The sequence below is a fragment of the Leuciscus leuciscus genome (assembly GCF_965113295.1).
Source record: "Leuciscus leuciscus genome assembly, chromosome: 14".
NCBI lineage: Eukaryota > Metazoa > Chordata > Actinopteri > Cypriniformes > Leuciscidae > Leuciscus > Leuciscus leuciscus.
The window spans coordinates 22,981,546-23,002,099 of NC_138738.1; the positions used below are offsets into that span (position 1 = coordinate 22,981,546).

The 20,554-nt window shown below is 38.8% G+C and overlaps 3 protein-coding genes across 3 annotated transcripts in view; 1 reads left to right on the forward strand and 2 right to left on the reverse strand.

Annotated features, from left to right (window-relative positions):
* Positions 1 to 11,426, reverse strand: part of ccdc40 (coiled-coil domain 40 molecular ruler complex subunit) — a 39,091-nt gene extending 27,665 nt beyond the window's left edge. The window contains exons 1-8 of the mRNA XM_082136748.1: positions 11,212 to 11,426; positions 11,018 to 11,109; positions 10,684 to 10,768; positions 10,456 to 10,577; positions 10,275 to 10,358; positions 9,872 to 10,091; positions 9,186 to 9,343; positions 8,848 to 8,970 (exon numbers count right to left, since the gene is read on the reverse strand). Of these exons, the coding sequence (XP_081992874.1) occupies positions 8,848 to 8,970; positions 9,186 to 9,343; positions 9,872 to 10,091; positions 10,275 to 10,358; positions 10,456 to 10,577; positions 10,684 to 10,768; positions 11,018 to 11,107 (882 nt within the window). The 5' untranslated portion in view covers positions 11,108 to 11,109; positions 11,212 to 11,426. The remainder of the gene's footprint in view (positions 1 to 8,847; positions 8,971 to 9,185; positions 9,344 to 9,871; positions 10,092 to 10,274; positions 10,359 to 10,455; positions 10,578 to 10,683; positions 10,769 to 11,017; positions 11,110 to 11,211) is intronic.
* Positions 11,427 to 11,679: 253 nt separating this feature from the next.
* On the forward strand, positions 11,680 to 13,130 carry anapc11 (APC11 anaphase promoting complex subunit 11 homolog (yeast); the record flags this gene model as incomplete). Its single annotated transcript, XM_082135964.1, has 3 exons — positions 11,680 to 11,812; positions 12,636 to 12,749; positions 12,985 to 13,130. The coding sequence occupies exons 2-3, from the start codon at positions 12,641 to 12,643 to the stop codon at positions 13,128 to 13,130; spliced, it is 255 nt and encodes an 84-aa protein (XP_081992090.1). The 5' UTR covers positions 11,680 to 11,812; positions 12,636 to 12,640.
* Positions 13,131 to 17,933: 4,803 nt separating this feature from the next.
* ppp1r27b (protein phosphatase 1, regulatory subunit 27b) lies at positions 17,934 to 20,176 on the reverse strand. Its single transcript, XM_082189567.1, has 3 exons — positions 19,642 to 20,176; positions 19,204 to 19,354; positions 17,934 to 18,931 (listed from the first exon to the last, which is right to left on the reverse strand). The coding sequence occupies exons 1-3, from the start codon at positions 19,871 to 19,873 to the stop codon at positions 18,811 to 18,813; spliced, it is 504 nt and encodes a 167-aa protein (XP_082045693.1). The 5' UTR covers positions 19,874 to 20,176; the 3' UTR covers positions 17,934 to 18,810.
* Positions 20,177 to 20,554: the final 378 nt, after the last annotated feature.

The window sequence follows — 20,554 nt, forward strand, 5'->3', positions numbered from 1 at the left end:
GCGCTACACACATGGTTTATTGATGACAAAGAATGGGGAAAACAAAACCCACAAGGGGGAAAAACACAGACAGGACAACGAGTGACTAAACTAGACTATGACTTGACATAACTAGACTACAAACAAACAGCAAATACAGAAACAGAACTTTCTCTTGACAACACTCTTGACAGGATACTCACAGAGAGGAATGATAGCATGTAACATGCAACAATGAACCGGCACAAGACAGCAAACACAAGGGGATTAAATAGGGAGACTAATGATAACACAACAGGTGACACAGGTAAGCGATAAGGGGGCGGGGCAAGAGAACGAGACAACACAAGCACATGGCCCAAACAAATGGCCATGTGCTTGTACACAAAACATGGGTCTGTCATGATCCTGCCTCAAGAATTAAAGAATGACAAGGACTAGATGGCAGAATCATGACACGCTATCTATGTTTTGATAATCGTCTTTGACAAAAAAATTATTTTCTCAACATTTTTGTTTAAAATGTTGCCATTCTTTAATTAAACTTACCGACATTCAAGTGTTGATAAAACATGAAGCTAATAAAATGTTTTTAAAATTAGTTAAAGTACAGTTAAAGGTATTTTTCAAGTATAAAAAATAATTTGAACATAGTAGTATAGTAGTAGGCTTACTGCAAGTGCAAAAATAATATATAAATAGTAAACTATAAGTATAATGTTATGTTCACTTAAAGAAAACTTACAAGTATACTTGCAGTATAAACTACTAAACTAGTAGTTTACTGAGAGTACACTTCAGTGTGTACTTTCATAAACTAAAAAATTTACTACTTGAATTTAAATAGTAAACTACTAGTATATTTATAAGTTTACTTATGTACAAATGCATTACAAATGAGAAACCTAGTTGTGTACTTAAAGTTTACTACTGTTACACTTATAGTACACTTAAACGTATACTTTTATATACTAAAAGTGGGCCAATTTAGTACAATAGTAATAGTACACTTACAAGTTTACTACAAGTACACAATGATATTAGTATACTTACTACATAAAGTATATATACTTGAACATTATTTAAGTATACTTCATAAAATTAACTTGAAGTAAACTTCTTATTCATAAGGGTAATGCAGTGAGCACTGCTGTAGTTTATATCACAAAATACTCTCCAACTGCAGATGTTACTTTTAATTATTTTAAGTCTAATTCCTAGTGAAATTAGAATGATATCTTAGTTTATATATATCACTTGAGATTGCATTTTCTAAAGATATGGCCAAACGTGCAGATTACCAATACCATTGGAGCGACAACACTGGGAACGCCCACAAGCGACTCACAGTACAGAGACTAGCGACATGCAAAGTCGGATGCAGCCTTCCATTTGAGAAACACCAAACTAAGTGACAGTGTGACAATAGGCCTTATAGACAAACAAACAGATATATTTAATTGAAATGGTACCTATAGAAAATGTTACACTACTGTAAATGTGAATCAATTAAATACTTGCTTAATAAAAGTAAAAATTCAATAAATAAATAAAATTCTTTCAAATAAAAAAAAATCTTACTGTTCCAAACTTTTGAATGGTAAAGCAATGTAAAGAGTTACAATAGATTTCTATTTCAGATAAATGCTGTTCTTTTGAGCTTTTTATTCATTTCTATTCAAAGAATCCAAAAATAATTATATAAAGGTTTCCACTAAAATATTAAGCAGCAAAACTTTTTTCAACATTGACAATAATACAGACAACATATCAAGATTCCCACCAGGGACAAAAACACTCTGGACCACTGTTATACAGTCTTAAAGGATGCCTATCACGCGGTCTCCCGGGCAGCTCTAGGACTATCCGATCATTGTCTGCTTCATCTCATCCCAATTTACAGGCAAAAACTTAAAACCTCTAAACCTGTGGCAAGGTCTGTTAAAAATGGACAAGAGAATCAAAGCTGGAGTTGCAGGCTTGCTTTGATTGCACTGACTGGAGTGTCTTTGAAGCTGCAGCTACAGACCTCAACGACTTCACTGATACTGTAACATCTTATATCAGTTTTTGTGAGGACATCTGTGTAAAAACCAAGACACTTTGCACATATAATAACAGCAAACCTTGGTTCAATCCTAATCTTAGGAAGTTGCGCCAGGCGAAAGAGGAAGCCTACAGTAGGGGGGACCGGGATCTATATAGGCAGGCCAGGAATATTCTAACGAAGGCGATCAAGGTAGCCAAGACTAGCTACAGTGAGAAATTAAAAAATAGCCTCTCAGCCAACGACCCTGCATCAGTTTGGAAGGGACTGAAACAGATTACAAGAGCTCATCCCCCCACCCTGCAGAAAATCTCAGACTGGCTAATGACCGGAATGACTTCTACTGTAGGTTTGAAAGGAACCCATTATCACACCTCTCACGCACAAAAGGTTTTTCCCTAACAATCCACCCCCTCTCCCCACCTGTGTTGATAATCTGTGAGAATGATGTGTGCCGGCTGTTCCAGAAGCAAAAGCCCAAAAAGGCCCCCGGCCCTGACGGCGTTTCTCCATCCTGCCTGTGCGGACCAGCTGGCGCCGATTTTTACGCGGATTTTCAACTGGTCTCTGGAGTTGTGTGAAGCGCCCTTCTGTTTTAAACGGTCCACCATCATTCCAATCCCCCAAAAATCCTCCATCACAGGACTAAATGACTACAGGCCTGTCGCTTTGACTTCCGTGGTCATGAAATCTTTTGAGAGACTGGTGTTGTGCCATCTGAAGGACATTACAGTCCCCCAGCTGGACCCCCTGCAGTTTGCCTACAGGACAAACAGGTCGGCAGATGATGCTGTTAACATCAGACTGCAATACATACTGCACCACCTCGACTCCCCAGGGACGTATGCTAGGATCCTGTTCGTGGACTTCTCCTCAGCGTTCAACACCATCATACCTGAACTCCTACATCAGAAGCTCACCCAGTTTTCAGTGCCTGCCTCCACCTGCCAGTGGATCACCAGTTTCCTGAGTGATAGGCAGCAGTATGTCAGATTGGGGAGCATTTCATCCATACCCCGGTCCATCAGCACCGGCGCTCCTCAGGGGTGTGTCCTCTCCCCACTGCTCTTTTCCCTCTATACCAATGACTGCACCTCAAAGCACACGTCTCTGAAACTCTTGAAGTTTGCTGATGACACAACTATCATTGGTTTGATCCGGGACAGGGATGAGTCTGCCTACAGACAGGAGGTGGAGCAGCTTGTCCAATGGTGCAGTCAAAACCACCTGGAGTTAAATCCCAAGAAGACTGTGGAGATGACAGTGGATTTTAGGAGAAGCCCACCCCCCCCCCCCCCCCTATATTAAATAATATATCATCATTGTACACTGCTCTATTTTATTTTATTTAAAAATTCTAAGACAATACTGATATTGCACTATCCCCCCTCCTGCACTTTGTAATTTTCACTGTATTGTTTGAGTATATATATAACAGTATTCTGTTTTAACATACATTTCCTACTTTATGTTTATATGTCAAGTGAGTGTTGTAGCCTGTTGCAGTAAATGAGTGTTGTAATTTGAGAGCCTTGTTGTTACCAAGTCAAATTCCTAGTTTGTCTCTGCAAACATGGCAAATAAAGTTGATTCTGATTCTGATTCTGATAGGAAATGTTTCTTGAGCACCGAATCAGCATATTAGAATGTGACACAGAATGATACTGAAAATTCAGCCATCACAGGAATAAATTGCATTTTAAAATGTTCAAATGAAAAACAGTTATTTTAAATTGTAATAATATTTCACAATATTGCTGTTTTTACTGTATCAAATAAACACGTAAGAGGAATAAGAGACTTTCTGAATGGTAGTGTACACTTCTTTATTGAATTATACTTTATCTATTTAAAAGAAGTTATGGGCTAGGGTGGAGGAACACTGAATGTCATTATTGATGAATGTTATTGTATCAATGATGAACTCTTATCTGACTCCCTTTAAAGGCAGAATTAATGCTACTAATGGAACTAAATGTACTAATAGGCGGCTGCATATATGAAAAAAAAAAAAACACCTAACCCTAAAAAAATTCTAACAAAAGGTTTCTCAGCTGTTTTTTGTGGTATTAGGTGTCCTTAATAACATACTAAAAGTTTACCAAAATTTGACCACTGTAATTTTCAAGATGGCGTCCAAGATGGGCAGGAAGCCCTTAAAATATCCTAACTCCTTCATTATTTGACCTAGCCAAGTAATCTTGGTGTCTAACCCCATGTTTTCTGGGTCTATGAATCCATTGGACTTGTCTAAATTGCACTGACATGATTACATACTTATGGAATACATGATTTTGTGAGATAACTGTAAGGTTTTATCTTTGTTTGGGGTGAACCAGAGATGTAAACGATTTAGCCTATGTCATGTAACTCCTACTCAGTACGTGTTTTTGGACACATACCCTTTTTTTGCTAAAACACAGACTTGCCATTCAATGTAAAAGTTATTGCACCCAAAAGTAACTTAAATTGGAGTTGTATAACTTTGATCATAAACAACTCTGAATTAGCCCGAACAGAGGCCTGTGTGTGAACCCTCTAAAATGGTCACTCATTTCAATTTGAATGAGGTAATACATATGTAATACATCCTCTATAGATGTTTTTGAGTATAAAGGTGGCATTATACTAAACCTCAGTTTAGATACGCCTTTCCCCCAAATCAGAATCGGGTCCTTCCATTTGGTCCAGCTTTGGCTCCGCGGACATTCTCCAAGTGCATGGATGCAGCTCTGGCCCCCTTGAGGTTCCAGGGCATCCGTGTACTAAATTATCTAGACTACTAGCTCATTCTGGCTCATTCCAGAGAGTTGGTGTTTCGTCACAGGGACGTCATTCTCCACCACCTCCGGTCTCTTGGTCTCAGGTTGAATGCTCAGAAGAATGTCTTAACTCCTTCTCAGCAGACCACTTTCCTGGGTGTCCAACTTGATTCTCTCTCGATGCAGGCCCGTCTGGCCCCTGCTCGAGTTTCCAGTCTCCGTGCGTGCTTTGCCCGTTTCAGGCTCGGCCATCATGTAGCGGTGGGCATATGTCGCAGGCTTCTGGGGCTCATGGCAGCAGCCTCTCCTGTGCTGCCCTTGGGTCTCCCTCATATGAGACCATTCCTGTGCTGAATGAAACTCAGGGGCATCCGCCCTTCTTGGTCTGCCTTCCGCCTGCTGAGAGTATCGCGCAGTTGCCTTCACACTCTTTGGAGGTGGAAAGACTCCCCCTTTTTACTTCAGGGGGTCAAGATGGGTGTAGTTTGCCGTTGGCAGGTTGTCACGACGGACGCCTCTTTGACTTGTTGGGGTGCGGTCTTTGAGGGCAGACCGGCGTACGATGTTTGGACGGGCAAGGTTCTCTCATGGCACATAAATTGCCTCAAGTTGCAAGCTGTCTCTCTGGCCCTGGATCAATTTCTCCTTGCCCTGATGGACTCATGTCATTGTCAGGACGGCCAACATGGCAGTGGTGTCCCATGTAAATTGCCAGGGGGGCTCGTGGTCGCGCACCCTCAACAGGCATCCTCCTCCTTTGGGCTCAAGACAAGTTTATTTCGCTGAGAGCAGTTCACGTTCCAGGGGACCTGAACATCGCAGCGGACTTTCTGTCGAGACAGAAGCTCAAGTCGGGGGAATGGATGTTGCACTGCTAAACAGTGGCTCAAATTTGGAGCATGTTTGGCGAGGCGGACCTCTTTGCATCGCAGAGCTCGACACAGTGCCCCCTATGGTTTTCCCTGCCCTCGCTCATCCGTGGCTGGAGTTGAGACTGTATGTATCCCCTCCGGTCAAGCAAATCCCTGCAGTCCTTTGCAGAGTGAGGGAGTGTGGGATCCGCCTCCTTCTGGTAGCCCCATTCTGGCCATCCTAGACGTGGTTCTCGGAACTGAGCTCCCTGGTGGAGGAGTCCCCTTGGCAGATTCCTATCAGGAGAGATCTGCTGTCTCAGCTCCAGGGCAGGAATTGGCATCCTTGACCCGAGATATGGAGGCTGTGGGCGATAAGAGGCAATTGCTAGCGACAGTGGCGTCTGGTCTTCCCGCTGATGTTTGGGAGACCATTGATAACGCTCGTGCACCTTCTACTAGACTGCTGTATTTCTCTAAGTGCAAGGTTTTTGAGTCTTGGTGTTCGGCTCATGCAGTGGACCCTGTCAGCTGCCCGGTCGGTTCAGTGCTGGAATTCCTGCAGGATAAATGTGTCGCTGGAGTGGCTGCAACTACCTTGAGAGTTTATGTCAGCTATCGCTGCCTATCGGGAGTCAGACGAGGTCCCCTTAGGTAAACACTGTCTGGTCTCCTTGTTTAAGCGTGGAGTTAGACACTTGAGGCCTGCACGTCCTGTTAGTGTCCCCACCTGGGATTTATCAGTTGTTCTGGAGGGGCTATTAGAGCCTTCCTCTGAACCCTTGGAGTCAGCTCCAGACCGGATTCTGACTCTCAAGGTGGCACTTTTGTTAGCGTTGGCCTAAACCAAAAGAATGGTTATAAACCACAGAAACCACCAACACTAGGCAAAACGATATGAGAAAGGAGAAATATGCAATTACTTAAGGCGAGACACGGCAGGCAAAAGCATCGTTTTTTTTTTCACTGGTCAATTTTGAGATTTTGGGATTTTTGTCTTCAATAACATGTCTTCTTTCAGACTTGTGGCGAAAAAGAGTCTGAAATACACATTTAGGTCTTTATTTTACTACACTTTGTCTGTTTGCGTCTGTAGATTTCTCATAAATTCAACAAAAGTTGGCGTTCTAAATCATCCCACTGCTCCGCGATTGCTGGAGAACCCTGCACCCTGTCATCACATACACCGTAATTTTTTTCCCATCTAATATGTGAACACAATGAAAAAATTATTTTGAACCCGGCTTTATCCAATTCTTAGATTTCTTTTTTTATATATATATATACACTCACCTAAAGGATTATTAGGAACACCTGTTCAATTTCTCATTAATGCAATTATCTAATCAACCAATCACATGGCAGTTGCTTCAATGCATTTAGGGGTGTGGTCCTGGTCAAGACAATCTCCTGAACTCCAAACTGAATGTCAGAATGGGAAAGAAAGGTGATTTAAGCAATTTTGAGCGTGGCATGGTTGTTGGTGCCAGACGGGCCGGTCTGAGTATTTCACAATCTGCTCAGTTACTGGGATTTTCACACACAACCATTTCTAGGGTTTACAAAGAATGGTGTGAAAAGGGAAAAACATCCAGTATGCGGCAGTCCTGTGGGCGAAAATGCCTTGTTGATGCTAGAGGTCAGAGGAGAATGGGCCGACTGATTCAAGCTGATAGAAGAGCAACTTTGACTGAAATTACAACCGAGGTATGCAGCAAAGCATTTGTGAAGCCACAACACGCACAACCTTGAGGCGGATGGGCTACAACAGCAGAAGACCCCACCGGGTACCACTAATCTCCACTACAAATAGGAAAAAGAGGCTACAATTTGCATGAGCTCACCAAAATTGGACAGTTGAAGACTGGAAAAATTTTGCCTGGTCTGATGAGTCTCGATTTCTGTTGAGACATTCAGATGGTAGAGTCAGAATTTGGCGTAAACAGAATGAGAACATGGATCCATCATGCCTTGTTACCACTGTGCAGGCTGGTGGTGGTGGTGTAATGGTGTGGGGGATGTTTTCTTGGCACACTTTAGGCCCCTTAGTGCCAATTGGGCATCGTTTAAATGCCACGGCCTACCTGAGCATTGTTTCTGACCATGTCCATCCCTTTATGACCACCATGTACCCATCCTCTGATGGCTACTTCCAGCAGGATAATGCACCATGTCACAAAGCTCGAATCATTTCAAATTGGTTTCTTGAACATGACAATGAGTTCACTGTACTAAAATGGCCCCCACAGTCACCAGATCTCAACCCAATAGAGCATCTTTGGGATGTGGTGGAATGGGAGCTTCGTGCCCTGGATGTGCATCCCACAAATCTCCATCAACTGCAAGATGCTATCCTATCAATGTGGGCCAACATTTCTAAAGAATGCTTTCAGCACCTTGTTGAATCAATGCCACGTAGAATTAAGGCAGTTCTGAAGGCGAAAGGGGGTCAAACACAGTATTAGTATGGTGTTCCTAATAATCCTTTAGGTGAGTGTATATGCAAATAAGCGCATATTTAATTAGATAATGACTAATTTGCATATTTAAACATTAAATGACAGAAAACTTGTAATACATTTTTTTCTCATCTTAATGTAGACAATCAACTGGGAAAATGTCATGGTGATATCTGCTAGTTAAAATGTTTACCCTATTCACCTGTAGTGTCTCGCCTTAAGGGAAATTTTACTTATTTTTCGCATAAATATGCTTGTAACCAATTGCTTTAATATATAATTGTGCTTGTAATCACTTATCTATCATGCAAATATGTTAATTAGAATATTACATGGCCCAAACATGTCTCAGGCACCAGCATTCCTGGTCTAGGAGGAATACAAAGGAGTAATGGTCATTTTAAGGGTCCTGACGGCCGCCATTTTGAAAATGGGGCCTTTCTTGGAGTCAAACTTTGGTAAACTTTTAGTATGTTTTTAAGTACATCTGATACTACTGTAAACCACTGAGAAACCTTTTGTTAGAATTTTTGGGGGGTCAAGCCATATTTGCAGCAGACTATAATGGAACAGTATGGAAATTTACTTTAAAAGTCAGTGTTCCTGATCCCAATAATATTTCAAATTTAACGTAACCAAAAACGTTATGTGAATCCAGTGAAATGCATCCATAGCGCTTAAAATTCATAACTAAATTCATCAAATTTGAGTGTGTATGCTTCACACGATCTGTTGCAGAGGTTTCTAACCTCAGAAAGAGCTTCCTTTGCAGCCTTTGTCTGATCAGTCTGAGCGATGATCTGAACCTCATACAGAGAGATCTGCTCTGAGAGCTTTTCCACATGCTTGGTCAAACGCTCAACATAAAGATCCTGACAGACAGAAAGAGAGAGAGGTGTATAAACAGACATCTACTAGAGCTTCAATGAAATGGGGAGAATGTATTTTATCATTTGTTTTTACTTTTATAAAATTAACGCAGAAGAACTATACTTTTCTGGTTACATTAGTTACACAAGAGATTAATATGTGCTAAAACACATGAAATGGTCATATTTGACCAAAATCATGTGCTCTAGAACTCCACCTGCTGATATTTTTGCTCCTCTGCCTGACTTCTCTCTTTCTGGACTTTGTGTGAAGCATTCATTATTGCTTTGATGTCCGAACGCAGGTCACTATTGGCCCCCTGCATGTAGAGCAACTTTAGGGCCAGGTTGTCCACTTTAGATTGTAATTCCGAGACTGTGAAGAGAGCATATGATTTATGCTTGCCATATGAGGCAAGACTTACAGAGATTTTCTGCCTGCATCACTGGCGTCACCAAACAGAATTGTAAAATTATTATTTTCAAACCATTTTCAATCTGCCAATCACAGATTCATTTATTTGAGAGATCAGAACTAATGAACAACAGGAGATTCAATTATCGCAATTATTTAAATAATTATCTTGAAATGTGATGTTTTTTTAGCGGAAAATGTTCTCTACTGTAAAAATGTTCTCACTATTTTTGTTAATAGCAGGGTTTTATCATTAACTAAAAGTAAACATTTTTGTTAATTGAAATTAAGCTGAAATAAAATATAAACATTAGATTAAAAAACATTGACAAATAAAATTAGAAATGTTGCCTTGGCAACTAACTGAAATAAGCGCAAGTTTAAGCACTTAAATTACAAAATGAAAATAAAAACTGAAATAAAAAATAAATTGATAAAAACTTAAATAACTTAACTAAAAAAATAACACAGATTGATAGATCTTCTCACCTTGCATTTGTTGTTTTTTGGCCTGACTGGCAATATCTTGGTACTGATTTTTTACCCCATCCAGCTGGTCTTGGGCCTGTCTACGATGAGCAACAGTCTGGGCATTGGCCTCATGACTTGCCTCCAGAGAGGCCTGGAGTCTGGCCAACATCTTGTGGACCATGTATACCTCTTCAGCAAGTTCATGGCGCCTCTGGGCCTCTGCCTTCTCCACTACTATCTGTAGCAGAGCAATAATGATCAGTTTCCTTGGCCTCTGTTTGTATGCAAGTGTGTGCATATATTTCCCGAAGAACAGAATCAGTTATTTCTGGCCAGTATGCATGTGTAGTTATATGAAGAAATACCCATATCTATCACTTGTAGATGAAACTACCAATAATTGTTTTGACAGATTTCTTACCTTCTCACGGAGCTCAAGGTGCAACCTCTCCACCTGATTACTGAGGGTTTTTTTCAATGCAGACTGGAATCTTTTCATTAAAGGCTAAAGAGTACAAAAAAGAACACGGGGCATCAGAAAATGTATTACAAATATGAAAATGTACTGCTTTGGAAGAAAAAAACACGTTAGGTTTACACACATGCTCAGGATCCAGCACCACAATTTCTTCCTCTTCCTCATCTTCCTCTCCGACTCTACTTTCTGCCTCAATGCCACTGATCTCCAGCTGGAGAGTGTGCTGTGGTATGCTGTGGTTTATATCTGCACATAAACAAAACAATAAGTGTAATAGGAGTATCACTTGTAGAATAAGATAGAATAAGATGATATAGCCTAAATAATGTTAAGGTTGTTACATGAAACATACCAGAATTGTCCAATTGAAAGTATCCACTGGTCCCAGCATGATCGATGTCTCTGTCATAATTGTCTGAAAGCTGCATCGATTCCCCCTATAAATAAAATCATTAACAAACACCACTCTACATTAAAATATGCATATTAAAAATAAAATAAAAACTTCACATTCACATTCACAGTTCACATTATTTGCCCAGATTTTTGGGAAAATTGAAGAACTAAAGTAAAAAACGCTGTTATCAACTCTGATACCATCTGTATGATGAATATCTTTAGTATGAAGTGTTAAACTAATAAAAATGAAAGGTTCGTGTAAGAATGTATGCTAACGTTAACGTTACCTCTTTAGGCTCAGTGAATTCACTCGGAGCCTCTTCCTGCCTGTTCGTCTGATCCTCTGGCAGACCTCCATCAGACCCACCGCTTTCCATCTCTTCATAGACATAAATAAAGTAATACAACATAGACATGCACATATGCAAGAATATAATAATTGAGCAGGATATGACCGAGTAATGTTATTTTAATTTGTCACCTGTTTCCGTTGTATCTTGTTCCTGAGTAGCAGAAGAGCTGGAATGAAGCAGTATTTCCCCAAATGTATTACTAGTAATCGTTCAATTAACAATACTACATCCAAAATTATTCAGCTGAAGTAATGATTCATTTTATTCTGGTTAAATAATTGTTTTATGTTATGTCTGTGTTGTGACCATTTAACAGCGCGAGAACTGCAGTGTACTTTGCATCTCCGTTGCTAGGAGACGCAACACTTCCGGATTCGCTCCTCCTCCTGACAAATCGAGCTGTAAAAACATAATGTATCTGTGTAAAAAAAAACACACACAAAAAACACTCAAACAACAAGATATAAACCTTAGTAGAGTTCTTAAAAGTATTTGTTTATCTTCATTATTATTTTGTTCGTTTACTTTCTTTAAAGATAAAAGAAGCTTTAAGGCTATACATCTCCCACACAGTAGGTGGCGGTGTCTTGCTTACAGCTGGCTTGAGAGAGCGCGAAGAAAGCTGAGCTCAAGATGCATTGCGCGCGCATCATGGAAGGAGATGAGATGAGAGGATGTTGATGTGAAAAATCGACGTAGAAAGATTGATCAATGTTTATACATTTTTGGGTCTGTATTATTAAAACATTTAATCGTTTTTTCTCCGTTTCGTGCACGTAAACGCCACATGTTTAGATTCGTATTACGTTCGTGTTATCAGGCTAGTGTTTTCACTCATAGCTGAGCTGGCATTTGCTGATATGCCAGCAAAAAGAACAACTAACGTTAACTTACTAAAAAGAATAATATCATACAGCACAATGTTTTGACATAGTATTGTGATGAGAAGCATTTTCATGACATATTCCGTGGCATTTTTTAATTATTTACCATGTAAATATCTGGGTACATAAACATGTTATTCATCCAGTACCATGGTATATATCCAAGGACGTGAAATTATTATTCTCGAGTTCAGTCTCCACTAAATGTTTTTACAAATCATTTTCCAGTACTCACAAAGGACTGGAAAAGTCCAGGGGCCAGTTGCATAAACCGCTAAGACTAGTCTTACAAGTTGAAAGACATCAGTATTTTTTCTTTAAGGCTATTCATAGCTTTTTTTTAAATCAGTTACATAAAAACGTAGATTAGCCTTAATTTGGTACCGAAAAGAAAGACTGACTGCCCCTGACTACCTGCTAGTGGGTCATCATACTAGAACTTAAGACACTTTAGTAACACAATGGCTATGTTTAGGCAACCGGCCCCAGGAAAGTCATTGGTAAAAAGGTGTGGGAATCCTGCAGGCTTAAATCAGTGTCATGGTATTACCATCTTATTCCATCATTGTACCATAATACTTGCACAGTGCCTTTTGCATGGGAGTGATTCTTGTTTTTGAAATAATTGCAAAAAATAAAACTCTGTTCTGTGTTTTTGTGAATTCCAGAAGTGATGAAGGTTAAAATAAAGCAGTGGAATGGTGTGGCGTCCTGGTTGTGGGTGGCCAATGATGAGAACTGTGGCATCTGTCGAGCGCCTTTCAATGGATGCTGCCCAGACTGTGGGTAACCTGATTTCACTGTATCATGGACAAAGACTACACTACCACCTGTGCCTTTGCAGTTTTCTCATGAAATCTTTTGTTTTAATCCTAATGAAATCCTTCTGTTTTAATCCTAATGAAATCCTACTGTTTTAGTTCCAACACATACTTATTTGTGCAACTTGTTTTGTGTAATTGAACCATAAATATTCAGTGTAAGAAAATGATATATATATATTTTTTTTTTTATCAGGTAAGGTCCCAGGAGATGACTGCCCGTTGGTTTGGGGTCAGTGCTCTCACTGTTTCCACATGCATTGCATCCTGAAGTGGCTAAATTCTCAACAAGTACAGCAGCAGTGCCCAATGTGCCGTCAGGAATGGAAGTTTAAAGAGTGAGTTCGCCTGTCAGGCAACGGCACGACACTTGGATTTTCAGTGTGAATTCTGTATACATTCTTAAAAGTGATCTTTGGATAACTTCTATCACAGTAATACATGTTTTTTTTTTTTTTTCAGGGGAGACACTTCCTGAGGAGATCAAATAAATGCAACACAGATTGTTTCTTTCAGTTATTTATTATGTTTTTTTTTTATTATTATTAAATATCCCTCAAAATGACTCATATTTAAAAATGGTTGGTATGGTTTTGTACAAAACAGCTGACTACGATTGGCTGTCAAAGAGACAGTCATTTTAAATTATGAACAAAGTACAGAATGTCACATGACACTGACAATGGTATGCATTTGCGCATATCTTAAATAACTGACTTGAAACTCCCACCATTTAAAATGTATACCATTCTCTTACCTTCATTAGTTATTTTGAGAAAGTAAGAAGTTGTCACTCATTCTTATCTAACATTTTTGTAATTTGTAAAATGTAGCTGATGTAATTGAACAAAGAACAAATTACAACTTCCAAGTGAAAACATTGTAATTATTCAGAGTAAACATGCATTCGTCTAGTCCAAATCTTTGTGCTGTATTCTTCTTGCAGACATCTGTAAACCAAGAAGGTATTCAGAGTGTTTTAATATTTGTGAAACTTTGTTTACATTAGTAAAACTGAAAGTAATCATGCAAATTTGTGAAAATGAAAGTGAATATGAATAGGAACCAAACAAAAAGGATTTAAAAAATGGAATTCAAATATAGAAAAATTACTATATTTCAGTGCGTTTTCAGAAACAATAAATACATTCTTGGGAGAAAAAGTGCTACATGAAAATAATATTTATGCCAGAGGAGAAAAAATAAGGTTGGAAGTAATTTGAATCACTGACTCAAATTGCCCTACAACCACCATTTCTTATAAAAACTATTAATTTAGTAATTTAGGTATTTTCTGGCCTGGATTCACAGACATGGCTTAGATTAAGCCAGGATTAGGCCTTAGTTCAATTAGGACTATAAAGTAGCTTTTATAAACATGCCATAAAAAAATAAATTAAAAAAATACATTACTGGTGTGCATCTTGACAAAGCAGTGGCACTGAGAGATTTTAAGGGATGCCATTGCAAGTTGCTTTCGGTTAAAACAGCTCAAACATGCATTTTAGTCTGGGTCTAGGCTTAGTTGTCTGTGAAACCAGGGGTCTATGTTTTCATTTCACAAACATGGCTAATGCAAATTGTAAGCCTGGATAAATGAAAACATTTCAATTGTGTTTTAAAACCATTAATTAAAATATAAAGCACACTGGGCACTTTCTGAATTTAGTAAAAAAAAAAAAAAAAAAAATGCAGTTGTTTATATAACGGATTCAGTTTTCCTATGAGCATGATCCAATCTTCTCGTTTCTTTGCAACGTCTGAAGAAGAAGAATTGTAATGAAAAATGGCAATAACATAATTTTTTTTTTTTTTGTAAGTTTTGTTGGTTTGTATGGGTGATAATCATAGATCAAAAATACATGTTTTTTGCCCAACATGCCTCTTTACATGAGCATTAATAGAGTGCTGCAGGGTTTATTCATTTTTGTAGGCCAAACATTTTAGCACTTCCTGAATTTAGCATCGTCTTGAAGTCAATAGATTTTTTTAATTGGTTTTTGGTTAAATGCCTGAAGTAAGGTAACACAAAGTCAAGATATTTCCATGTTTTATTTCACGACATAAAATACATCAGTTATATTCCTTTGTGTTTTTAAAAATCTAATACTTGTCTTGAAAAAGGCAGTTGCTAACATGTGGTTAAATGGGATTACAGAGTTTGCTGGGGCCATTAAACGTCATCACACAGGTAAGGTATCTTTTACATCCTAAATGGGTTTATAATCTCACTCTTGAAAACTATTATAACTCAAGCTTTCAAAGAAATAAAAAAATATATATATAAAAATTGTTGGAAACTTAATGGTGGTGACAGTGAAGTCATGAGATTGTGGTGTAGTTCGTTTATAGCCAAAATGTAGCTTTTTACTTCTGCCAATGGTACTATTAAGGCTTCAAAATTCATAAAGGTTGGGTTCATTTGTGAAGATCATCACGTTGAACAAAACAATGTAAGAATCATAACCTTTTGTTGGTCAAAGCTTATTTTCTGCAACAATCCAAAAGCCAATGGAAATCCTAACGGGTTTTTGTCTAGGGAACTAGGGTGATGCTGACTTCTGGTTTGGCCTACAAAAATATAGATTCTTGGAAGAAAAAAAGTGCTACATGAAAATAATATATGCAGTACTATAAAAAGCAATTAGGATTATAGAAACATTATTTCAGGGAGAATCATTTGTTCTTTTACATTGGACGAAGTAGGCATCAATGAACAAGGCTTATCACTTGAATGGATATGGATCAGGGATCAGCAGAATAAAATCAGTGCATCAGGCAAGAAGTTTATGCTGTATCAGTCTGTACGCTGGATAGATTTAAAAATTCATAAAGACTTCTTGGAGTCTTGTGTGTTTCTCCTTTTCACATCATTCAAGTCGACTGGTGTAAAAGCTGAAGAGTAGAAACAAACAGTTAGAGAGCATGCATGCATAATATTTCAGTTGAGTCTTTAAGAAAATGCACACATTTGTTAAGAGACACATCCCCCCTAGCAAGGAAAACCAGGTAACAGCTGATAGCTCTGCTAATATTTCAACCATTATTATTTATTTATCCCTCTAAAATGTTCCTTTATAAATAAAATACAATTCCCAGGACAAAAATCACCCAGTTGAACATACAGCTCAATGCAGGGTTTGGCATCCTCTCCACATACTTCTGAGGTCCCTGGTTATTGTTTTCACTTCCCTGGCAAGTCTGCATTTCTCTCATTACACGCTGCCAAGCTGTTGGAAGAAGTGTTGATGTTATATAAAACTCTAATTCCCAAACAACATACATGCAGAATATATATATATATATATATATATATGCCTTTTGAGAAGATTTCTAACGCAACTTACTGTAATGAATGAATCGCACATTTTCCTCATGTGCTGGCGTGAGTAGTTCCTCTGAGTGGGTTGGGGAACAGTCTCCGGACATCTGCTTGTAATTTTGAACCATGCTTGAGGATGGAGAGCTGCCCACAACACTGTCAAAATCCCCATGAATCAGTTTAACACTTATTAAATCAAACCTATGACACTAAAGTGACAGACCCACTGTGAAAGGCGTCAGTTAAATGGACAACACAGTTAATTACCTGATTATTTGTGTTTTTTAGGGAACTGCTCTCCAGGAAGTGTCAAAGCACAAAAGCAGGCAGTTTAAACCTGGAAATGTAGCAATAGCTTTTAGAGCTGTGGTCTGTTCTTAATTTTTTTTATTTTAACGTGCTGTCATTTTGAGGTCAGTCTCACAAACAAACACTAGTTTGCCGCCGCATATAATTGAAATAGCAAATATGTTTATTGTCCGATAAAGGGACGTAATATTTTCTTAGATATCTTACTACTAGCTTAGCAGCTAACATCAATAACAGAAACCCCCCAATAAAAAAACGTTTAAACAAGAGATCGATTCGACGTAACTAAAATATTACAATTAATACGATTAAAACTTACGAGCATTTGGAACTTACAAAGTGGCGTTTAAATCCTTTGTTCCAGCCAAAACGATCCTTAACGTGTACGGCTGCGTTGAGGGGCGTCCAGCACAACAATCAGTGATGTCACGTTAGATTGGAGAACGAATCTGTTGAATCGGACCTTTCAATTAATCAAAGAAATCGGTCTGAGATTAGTGTACTACGGTAGCACTTCTTTGAATTCAGTCACATTTAACCAGGAACCGTCTCTTTCAGCTATGTCTGACATGCGTAATTAGCCGAGAACCAAGACTGAACTGAAAAGAATCGAAATTTTACCGATGGGTCAAAAAGTAAATTTAGTACTTCAATTGTTTACTTTGTTTTTCTAAGCTGAATTCTGCAAATTCAAATTGGACACAGACTTGTAAACGTTATAATAATAAATACATACACAAATTAAAACATAACAAACAGAACTTTTGTTTTATTGAAACGACGTATACTACCACGCTGGGATGTCTGGAAGCAAGCGATGGTGTCGCCTCATGAACCCGTAAAAGAAATACTAATGGTCCGATTCTCAAGTGTTTCAAATAATCAGTTCGCGGAAATGACTTGCCATCAGTACAGCACATTCGCGATTCGTTCAGCAGAGCATATCCGCGTTCAGCCAGCTTCCCCTCTATGCTCTGGACGTCATTGGTTGAGCTTGACCTAGTCCAGCTCCACCTCTGTAACGTTAGATCTAATGGGTTGAGTTATGGTAGGGTTAGGGTGTGGTCGGACCTTCTAGCTCCACCCCTTATGCCTAAATTACATCTAGAGAAGGGGAGCTGCGCTGGAGTTCAGAAACATTAGACGTTATATAGGTATAGAAAATGTCATTCAAGAACAGTGGCATAAATACAAGTGTCTGATATTACATTGAAAATATGGTAAAAACAGCTTTTTAGGGGGCGGGGGGAGATTGCGTAATTAGACATTCTCTGGTAATACATTTGATTTTACAGTCAAAAGCCCATGAATTATTATTTTATTTTGTGTGATGAGCTGAACTCTTATCTTTATGTTAAAACCGTTTCACTCAGATAAACATAAAGATAAGAGTTCAGCTCCTCACACAAAATAAAATAATAATTCATGGGCTTTTGACTGTTCTAGAGAGAAAAAAAGTAGGGCGGGACTTGATTTTGTCCATCAAGAATTTATTGGATCTATAGATCATTGTCCTTTGCTATTGCTGCGACCTCACGTAGCCTAAGTGACAGGTTGTCCCGCCCTCGCGCCAGTAAACTTGCCATCAGAGAAGAGAAGATATTTTGATTAAATATTACGAGGGCACATGAATTGAAATAATGATGTGCACAAACAGCCTAAATCATTTATAATAGGCTACAGAGGTGCAAAGTCTAGGGGTCAGAAAGTAAAAGTCCTGCAATATGTTTATTCCACCATGAACTCAGCCAGCTGAGTTCACTAATTAGTTCTATCTCCTGGCTGGAAAACTGTGCTAATAAGCAAATCCAGGTGATTGGAACAAAATACTGAGGAGGACTTTTATTTTATGAACCTGAACTTTACACCTCTGATAGGCTAATACTGCAATGTTCTATTAAAAAGTATGAATTGTCACATTTGATTTCTTTTAAAACTTTTAATCCAGGTATGTATAAAATTAAGACTTTCTGTACAGTGGCAGGTTTTACATGTAAATGTTTTTTTGTTTTGTTTTTTAAACACAACAAGGTGATTTATCAAACTCTCACATCAGTGCATTGATCTGCTACTTAAAATCATGTTTCACAATAGAAGGCATTAACTATAACAAACGTAGTTTTTAGAGCAAGAACACACTGCATCGTCTCACTGGAAGAGTTCCTTCCTGCGGAGGCAAGTGCAACTCACATCCTAATCTCTGTCATTAGTCCAAATGTACAGGACCAGACAATTATAACCAGACACACTGTCAGGGTGTCTCCACTACAGCACCACTGTATACACAGTGGCTGTTCCACTCCCTTGCTGGCTTCATACTCTTAATGTGGCAACTGCCACAAAAGAGGAGAGCAATCAGAAGAACTTCAGTTTCGGGTAGGCGATGCAAGTTCAGTCACCACCGACACCAAAGAGTTCAAGCAGCTCTTTGCAGTCTGGGTCAATAAGATCAGCAGGCTTCTCCCCAATGTCATTTTCAGCCTCAGTGTCTGCACCCAAGGAAAGCAAGAACCTGAAAACAAAAACTATTTCTTTAAATCTTCCCCCAGTTTCACTTTCTTGACTGATCTGGTTTTACACTAATCTCACACATTTTAGAGGTCAAAGAATATAGCAGGTAAAATGTTCTGTTTGGCTTTTTTGCAGCCTTTCAAGTTCTTAACTTGAACTAAATGGTCTTTATTTTCTATACACTATAAAAAGTAATTATCTATGAAATGTCCAGGTCTAATTTGTTTACAGAAGTCCAAAAATAAATACATAAAAATTGAGCAGTTCACTTACTTAGCTATCTCTGGAAAGCCATCACTGCAGGCCATGTGGAGGGGAGTCCATCCGTCCTCGTCTCTCTGGGTGATGTCAGCCCCAAATTTTACCAGAAGCTTCACACAATCTAGGTTTCCAGATAGGACTGCCTCATGAATGGCTGCCATGCCTGGACAATCAGCAAGTTGTTCATTTTAAAGGACAGGCTCAGACAGCACAATTATCAGTGGATTAAAGCTTGAGACACTGACGATTATGTTATCAAGCATATATGAGCTGCCTAGACAAAAATGGCATTGCTAATGCAATAGGATAAGCCTTTATTGGAGATCAGGGAATGCTTTTGTGATCAGTATTGCATTTTAATGACTTTCATGCAGAATATCTAGTTGATTCTGAACAAAGATTTACTTTCCCTTGCAAACTTAACTCAGTATAAGTTGTTGGTTTTCCTACCTGAATGGTAAATGGTGTCCAGACGTACTCTTCTGGTTCTGATGAAGCGTCCAATTCTCTCCAGCTCTCCTTGACGGACATAATCCTGAAACACTATGTCATTGGGAAAGTGAACATTGCGAACAGGTTTGATTGAAGTCTGAGAATGAGAGCATGACACTGGACCAGTGGCATTTGGATTGCAGCCCTCAAAGCGCATGGTGTGGGTGACTGGACACTGGTAGAACTTCATTCTTTAATGTTCTTGTTTCCAAGATAGGATAAGAAATTCTGTACCAATTCTCAATGTGGCTAAAAGGTTCAGCAGAATAGGGTCTTAAGAAGATTCTTCTTTATACGTTTTTTTCCAAGGTGCTGGTCTAGATGATAGCAGCTGGTCAGTCTCTCGGTTCGTCAATTGATGTAGTGATCCTTCCTAGACAGTCGTTCAGAAGTTGGTCTGAAGTCAGGGCTCTGTGTACCCTATATATACCCTGCTCTAGACTATATTAAGAGGCTGTTGTCTCATTGCTCAGATGACTGAATTGGAAGACGAGTGGGTGTGATCTGAAGTCACACCCCAACGATACTCAGCCAACTTAGCAATGAGATCCGTAACCTTAGCTTGTTTTCATGCACCACATTTGAACCAAGTCTTGCCCCCTCCTCCTCCCCCCTCCCCTACTCAAGTCTACTACATGACTTTCTTTTTTGGAAGATGAGTTACTACTCAGCACCTAATAAGTTCCAGAAGTTTCTGCATGTTTTGCATGAAATGCAGAAAGCAACACAAAATGGTTAAAAACCCTGGATATCTCAATCAAGATAGAAAATGCAATCATTTACTCAACCTCATGTCATTCCAAACCCATACTGTATTTGTTTTAAATGGAGTTTTGAAGATTTTTAATGTAGCTTTTTTTTCTTCTTCTCA

Bases quoted from the DNA above. Each gene is read 5' to 3' on its own strand.
- ppp1r27b (XM_082189567.1), bottom strand. From the start codon at position 19,873: ATGAAGTTCTACCAGTGTCCAGTCACCCACACCATGCGCTTTGAGGGC. The intron at 19,355-19,641 runs GTAGGAAAACCA...CTGATTGTCCAG, and splicing joins GGACACCATTTACCATTCAG to GCATGGCAGCCATTCATGAG. The intron at 18,932-19,203 runs GTAAGTGAACTG...TTTTGTTTTCAG, and splicing joins GGCTTTCCAGAGATAGCTAA to GTTCTTGCTTTCCTTGGGTG.